Genomic DNA, 7,195 nt, shown 5'->3' with positions numbered 1-7,195 from the left:
ATATATATAGGGCTTAGGGAATATGTGGGTATTATGTACCTAAGCTTATAAGTAGAACCCTACAAAATATGTAGTTTTGATCTATATATGACAAACTAATCATGATATCTCACTTACTATTATTCCTGAATCACGTGACTTGCTACATTACCGATCAAATTTATGTTTTTTTTTTTTCATTATGTCTAAGAACTTAAAACACTAAAAATAATGACCATTTAATCAACCATACTAAATTTTAAATTAAAACTAATATAACAAAAGATAAAAGAATAACATGCAATAACTCAATCAAGGTTTTCACAAATCATTGGATATAGTTTTTCAATTGAATGACAAAATGTTTGAGTTATATTCATTAAAAAATATTGGTTTTTTACTTTTCCTATAAACTTCAATGATTTTTTTTGCAAAAAAAAAAGATACATATATGATCTTTTTCATTCCATAATTTAACTCAATTCAATAGTATTATATTACTACAAAATTAAGAGAAAATGAAATTGGATTTGTTTTATTTAAAACTAAGTCGTTTAAAAGGTTCTATACCTAAGTTTAGGTACATAACAGCCACATATTAATTTTTCCCATATATATATATATATATATATATATATATATATATATATATATATATATATATATATGTGTGTGTGTGTGTGTGTGTGTGTGTGTGTGAGAGATTGATTGTCGACGGTGAGTAGAATGTACGTTTTAATGTTCATAATTTTATATAAATTTTCAGGCCCGGTTAAAGAGGAGGGCAAGCTGGGCCACTGCCCAGGGCCCATATCAACTTGAGGGCCCCAAATTTATATGAGTAGGTATTTTATAATATTAAATTCTGCCTGCTTATAATGTGAAATTGACTCTAGCTGACTTGGTAAGATCATCTTTTCATTTGATTAGGCACGCGTATTCGATTCCTTGGAGTAGCAGCCTTTTTAGTTTTTACCACTTACTTAATCCTTTTTTTTAATATGTTCGGTTATCCTTTTTCTCAATTGCTTCTGTTTTTTCTTCCTATTTTTTACTTTGATTTCATTTATAATTTATATTAAAGTTATATCCAATAAACAATAAAAAAAATAATAACACATAGTAGGCTAGATGGTTTATATGTTTGATTTTATTTGAATGTTACGTAATAGTATTGATTTTGACATTTTTCTAATTATTTTCTTTAAAATTCATTTGAAGTTATTTACATATAATTTTGTATATTAACAATCTTTTGTAATAAATCACTAAATATTTTTATTTATGATCATTAGTTTGTCTATTACCAAGATTCTTCGAAAAAAATTAACTTAGATTTAATTATTATATAAATTTTGGTAATTTGAAGGGGGCCTTTTGTTTTTGTTTTGCCCCGGACATCAAATATCATAGGACGAGTCGTGGTTAAAAGGAAGAGATAGATAATTTAGCAAAGGATTGCCTCTAAAAACATGCAAAGATCATCCTCTCGTTAACAGGCAACATATAGTAAACTTATATACAAACTTTGGGCCGGATTATATATGTGGGCCGAGAATACAAAGCATAAAAATACACAATATAATTCACTAACATCATGCACTTAAATTTCCGAAATCCATAACAAATGTCCTACACTTAATAGGTCCATTACAACTCACTTTTTGTGATGAGGGCTTATGAAATAAAAATTATGTGCTTTTAGCATTACTGCATCAAATTTATAAATATAACATGGTAACTATGTCAATGTCACCATAAAATATTTATGAGAAAAAACGTAAAGTCGCTTTTTTTAATCTTACTCTAATAAATAATTTTTTTTGTCACATGTCACATTCTCATTGATTTGGCCACATGTAATAATGTGTTTATTTTCAATTAAATTTTTTTCACATGGCATTTTGTGGTTTTTCCTATTTTATTAAACTCTACATAATATTTAAATATAATAATTCCAATAAATGTAATAATAAATGCATATCAATTTCAATAATTGATTTTCCTTCTAATTTTAACATTTTTAAACTAAAAGTTCATTAGTTTCCTTTGTTTATTTATCTAAATTATTTATTTAAATTTAAAAGAGAAAAAAACACTTTAATTTAATAATTCAATATTTTTCTAATTTTTCTTATAAATTCAAACTTTTTCAAATGTTTAGAATTTTCATATTTTTTTAAATGAACTATATACTAAGCTTTAATCAAATACTGTATACCTTATCTTACGTGTGTGTGTGTGTGTATATATATATATATATATATATATATATATATATATATATATATATATATATATATATAGGGGATAGGGAATATACATTACAACCCCACCTAAGCTTAGGTATTAAACTTCTAAAATATGTCGTTTTAACATGCTAAATATACCCGGTTTGGTTTCACTTGGTAAATATATCATCCTCCACAACATTTCATTATTTCATTATCGTTTTACCATCTCTGTTTTCTTTCCTCAATTATCGTTTATTACTTCACCCAAGTGAACATTACTAAACCCTAAACCTAAACCCTAAACCCTAAATTTAAACCCTAAACCGTAAACCTACACCCTAAACCCTAAATCTAAACCCGAAACCCTAAACCAAAACACTAAACCCTAAATCTAAACCCTAAACCCTAAACCCTAAACCCTAAACCTAAACCCTAAACCCTAAACCCTAAATCTAAACCCTAAACCCTAAACCCTATTGTGTCGATCTTGAATTTACATCTTGAAGTATTAATCGTGAATCCATTAACCGTAATCTTTATATAGTAAAACAATGTATTTTCAAGAGGTTTAGTACATAAGCTTAGGTGGGGCTGTAATGTATATTCCCTTTTCCCATATATATATATATATATATATATATATATATATATATATATATATATATATATATACACGCATAATATGGTATAAAAATTGGAGTTGATTTTGATACAGCCCAAGGTAAGCCGAAGAGGATGACAGTGAAAGCACCCTATGATCACTTAGGTGGGCAATACACCTTCGAGTTTGACGTCGATGATGATTTTGGGGAGATCGGAGCTGTGCTGGTTGAGAATGACTACCGCAACAAGATATATATACAGAAAATTAAAGTCGACAAACCTAAAAAAGTTACCTTCACATGTAATTCATGGGTTCATTCCAGTTATGATAACGACCAAAGGAGGATCTTCTTCGCTGACAAGGTTTAATTTACATATATAACATGTTTCTGTTTACTAGTAGATCGCAATGGTGTATATATGGCAGCCATTAATATCCCTTAATCTATTTGTAATTTGTACAGTGTTACCTGCCATCGAAAACGCCAAGTGCCCTCAGGTCGCTGAGAAAGAAAGATTTGGAGTTCATTCGAGGCGATGGCCAAGGAGAGCGTAAAGATTTCGAGAGGATTTACGATTATGATGTATACAACGACCTTGGAGATCCCGACAATAAGAGCTCAGATCTTGCACGGCCGGTGCTCGGTGGCAAGAAATTTCCTTACCCTAGGCGCTGCCGTACTGGTCGGAAAATGTCCTCTAAAGGTACGTACATATAACTAACAAACCCATTAAATGATATATCTAAGATGGTTGTTTACAATTCAAACATGTTGAATAACAGATCCGCTGACGGAGACAAGATCTTCAGACCCGTTTTATGTACCAATCGATGAAGATTTTTCAGAGATAAAGTCGGTATCATTTGGAGCGAGGACTTTGTATAACTTGCTCATTGGTGTTATACCCCGTCTAGGCACCGCTTTTACAGGAAAAGACGAAGACTTTCGTTTATTCCAGGATATAGAGTCGCTTTTTGACGAAGGAGTTGTTATTAATGGTACTGATAAACATGTTGCAAGTGTTTTGCCTAGAATTATCCATGAGGTTGTTGACACCGTGGATGACCTTATCAAGTTTGATCCACCTGAAACTATCCAGAGTAAGCTCGCATATAAACATGCATTATACTTACTCTTTTTAATTAAGTTGTTTGTGATCAGCTTCTTACAAAGGTTTTCTATACATTGCAGGGGACACGTTCTTTTGGCTCCGTGATGATGAATTCAGTCGACAAATGCTTGCTGGTGTCAATCCTTGCAGCATACAGTTGGTTACGGTATATATATCACAACAAATTAAGAGTGTTTTCCAACACATAGTTATATAATTAATGAAAAATCATAAGGTGACTGTGTGTGTGTGTGCAGGAATGGCCATTGATGAGTAAATTGGACCCTAAAGTTTACGGGCCACCTGAATCAGCAATCACCAAGGAGATTGTTGAGCGAGTGATTGGAGGTTTCATGACTTTCGAGGAGGTAATGAAAAACAGAAGGCCGATAATTACTTTATGGAAACTTCATATCTTTTTAATACACCAAATACTACGTACACCATTAATTATGATATATAATTGTCATGTTATAGACTAGAGATGCTATTACGATTGTGAAGTTGTAGTAAATTTGAAAATCAATCATGTTTTTTCAGGCTTTGGAACAAAAGAAATTGTTCGTGTTGGATTACCATGATCTACTATTGCCATACGTAAATAGAACAAGAGATATTGATGGGATAACTCTATATGGTTCAAGGACTTTAATGTTCCTTACTCCTGCTGGAACGTTGACCCCAGTTGCCATAGAGTTGACTCGACCGTCTTCAGAATGGCAACCACAGTGGAAGCATGTGTACACACCTTCTTTGGGTGCCACTGGTTCTTGGCTATGGAAGATAGCTAAAGCTCATGTCCTTTCTCATGATTCCGGTATTCACCAGCTTGTTAGCCATTGGTAATGTATCGGTTCCTGTTTACTCATAATACTTTAATTACACACGTTTGTGTGTTTTTCCCTAGATCTCATTAATTCATAGGTGAGCTTATCATGATTTGATTTGGCGATGCAGGCTAAGAACTCACTGTGCAACTGAGCCTTACATCATTGCCTCCCACCGTAATCTTAGCACAATGCATCCTATTGCACGACTACTCCACCCTCATTTTCGTTACACCCTGAAGATCAACGCCCTAGCTCGACAATCTCTCATTAATGCCGGTGGTGTTATAGAGTCGACATTCTCTCCTGGAAAATATTGTATGCAACTTTCCTCTGACGTCTATGATCAGTTGTGGCGTTTTGATCACGAGGCACTTCCAGCTGACTTGATAAGCAGGTGCCCTTAATTTATGCAACTTTGCAATTTGACGACTATGGTTTTCCACTTTTTGTATGGCACGCATCTCTATATATAGCTGGTTAATTATTTTATATATTTTGTATCTTACAGGGGTATGGCTGTTAAAGATCCTACTGAACCACATGGTTTGAAACTAACAATCGAGGACTATCCATTTGCAAACGACGGTCTACTCCTTTGGGATGCCATCAAACAGTGGGTTACGTCTTTTGTCAACAACTACTACCCACAAGCAAGTCTCGTAGCATCTGATGAAGAGCTTCAAGCATGGTGGCATGAGATTCGAACAGTTGGGCATGACGATAAGAAAGATGAACCATGGTGGCCACAACTCAAAACCCATGATGATTTGATTGGAATCGTGTCAACTATCATATGGGTTACTTCTGGCCAACATTCAGCTGTGAACTTCGGACAATACGAGTATGCTGGTTATTTCCCTAACCGGCCAACCATCGCTAGAACCAAGATGCCTAACGATGACCCAACAGATAAAGACTGGCAGATATTCCTAGACCGGCCTGAGGCTGCGTTGTTGAAATGCTTCCCTTCCAAATCGCAAGCTACCACAGTCATGGCAGTTCTAAACGTTTTATCGACTCATGCCACTGATGAGGAGTACATCGTTAAAACTGCAGAGGGTCCATTTGAGGCGGAGCAAGCTATAAAGGTCGCATATGAAGAGTTTCGTGAAAGGATTAATGAGATGGAACGCACCATAGAGAAAAATAATGCCAATCGCAATTTAAGAAACCGAAGTGGTGCAGGGTTGGTTCCATACAAGCTTCTCAAGCCTTCTTCGGCACCTGGTCCTACCGGAGAAGGTGTTCCAAACAGCATCTCCATCTAGTTCACTCATTTCATGCAATAAAGCTTTTCGAGATGACCGATGCTACATTAATAAGATTACTAAGTATGTTGTTGTGTTTGTTTGTCTTGTCCCTAGTGTTGTTGTTAACAACACGAGTAGTTGCAATGTACGAAATTTGAAATAAAAGAATCTTGGTTCTAAGAATAATCCACTTTGTCTTGATTAATGATTCGTTAACGAGGCTTAGGCCAAGGGGAATGGTGTATCAAACCCATTCAAAAAGTCTTGTTACATAGGTCTACTACATACTCATTACCAAACCGCTAGCCTTTGGAAATGGGTACCACTCCACGTTATTTATTTATTTATTTTTTTACATTATTAGATTGAATTAAAAAAATAATTCGTATAAAAACAAACATTAAATTAAAACACATTACATTAATTTTAAAACACACAAATTTAAATACTAAAATACTTTATATATATATATATATATATATATATATATATATATATATATATCCTAAATTACTTAAAAAAACATAAAACATACCAAGTAAAAAATAAATATTAGAACCTACTTTCCATATTTATCGCGGACTTGTTGTTGGATTTTGAGAAATATCGCTAGATTTTCCGTGTCGAGATTCGATTGGGGCTTTGTGTTTATGATTTGAAGATCGGTAAGGCTTGAGGGAGTGGGAGGTGCTAAGCCTCGCCACCTCCCTTGCTAGTAAAGTCTTACCCACTCCTTATCATTTGCTAGCAAACTCGCCAGAAGTGTCTCGCCAAAGAGGTGGCGAGAAGAGAGAGGAAAGAGAAAATAGTTATGTGAATTATGATTGGTTGTTTCCTTTTTATCTATTCTTTTTTTAAGTTTTTTTTCAAACTAAACTTTATTAAAATAACACACCACCACTCCCTATCAAATGCTAAATATTAGATGCTAAGAGAAAAACTTGACGTGGCATTCAAAAAGCTGATATGGCAAGATGCTAGGAGTGTTACCACTCCCTTTAGCCTAAGAGTGATTTTTTGGCAACGATCTTCCTCCGTTGATGGATTCCACAAGCCCGTCGTCGCTAGTTGCGATTGCTTTTCCGCATGAAGACGCCGCCCGTTTTGCTTTGTCCCTTCCCGGTGGTCGACGAAGTTGGACTTCCTGAACCCTCTGCATCGGCAACATCGAATCCATCATTGAGGT

The 7,195-nt window shown here is 34.1% G+C and overlaps 1 protein-coding gene across 1 annotated transcript; it reads left to right on the top strand.

Moving 5' to 3' along the window:
* The first annotated feature begins 3,373 nt into the window (after nt 1–3,373).
* Nucleotides 3,374–6,195, top strand: LOC145153310 (lipoxygenase 2, chloroplastic-like). Its single transcript, XM_079075464.1, has 7 exons — nt 3,374–3,521; nt 3,601–3,918; nt 4,010–4,095; nt 4,187–4,297; nt 4,470–4,771; nt 4,887–5,153; nt 5,268–6,195. Exons 1-7 carry the CDS (start codon nt 3,509–3,511, stop codon nt 6,025–6,027), a joined length of 1,857 nt encoding a protein of 618 aa, XP_078931590.1. The 5' UTR covers nt 3,374–3,508; the 3' UTR covers nt 6,028–6,195.
* The last annotated feature ends 1,000 nt before the right edge of the window (nt 6,196–7,195 follow it).

This window comes from Lactuca virosa, chromosome 1 (assembly GCF_052849685.1).
Source record: "Lactuca virosa cultivar CGN04683 chromosome 1, Lactuca_virosa_CGN04683_v6, whole genome shotgun sequence".
Taxonomy (NCBI): domain Eukaryota; kingdom Viridiplantae; phylum Streptophyta; class Magnoliopsida; order Asterales; family Asteraceae; genus Lactuca; species Lactuca virosa.
Note: the sequence above shows the minus strand (reverse complement) of the source record. Positions and strands in the feature narration are given on the sequence as shown.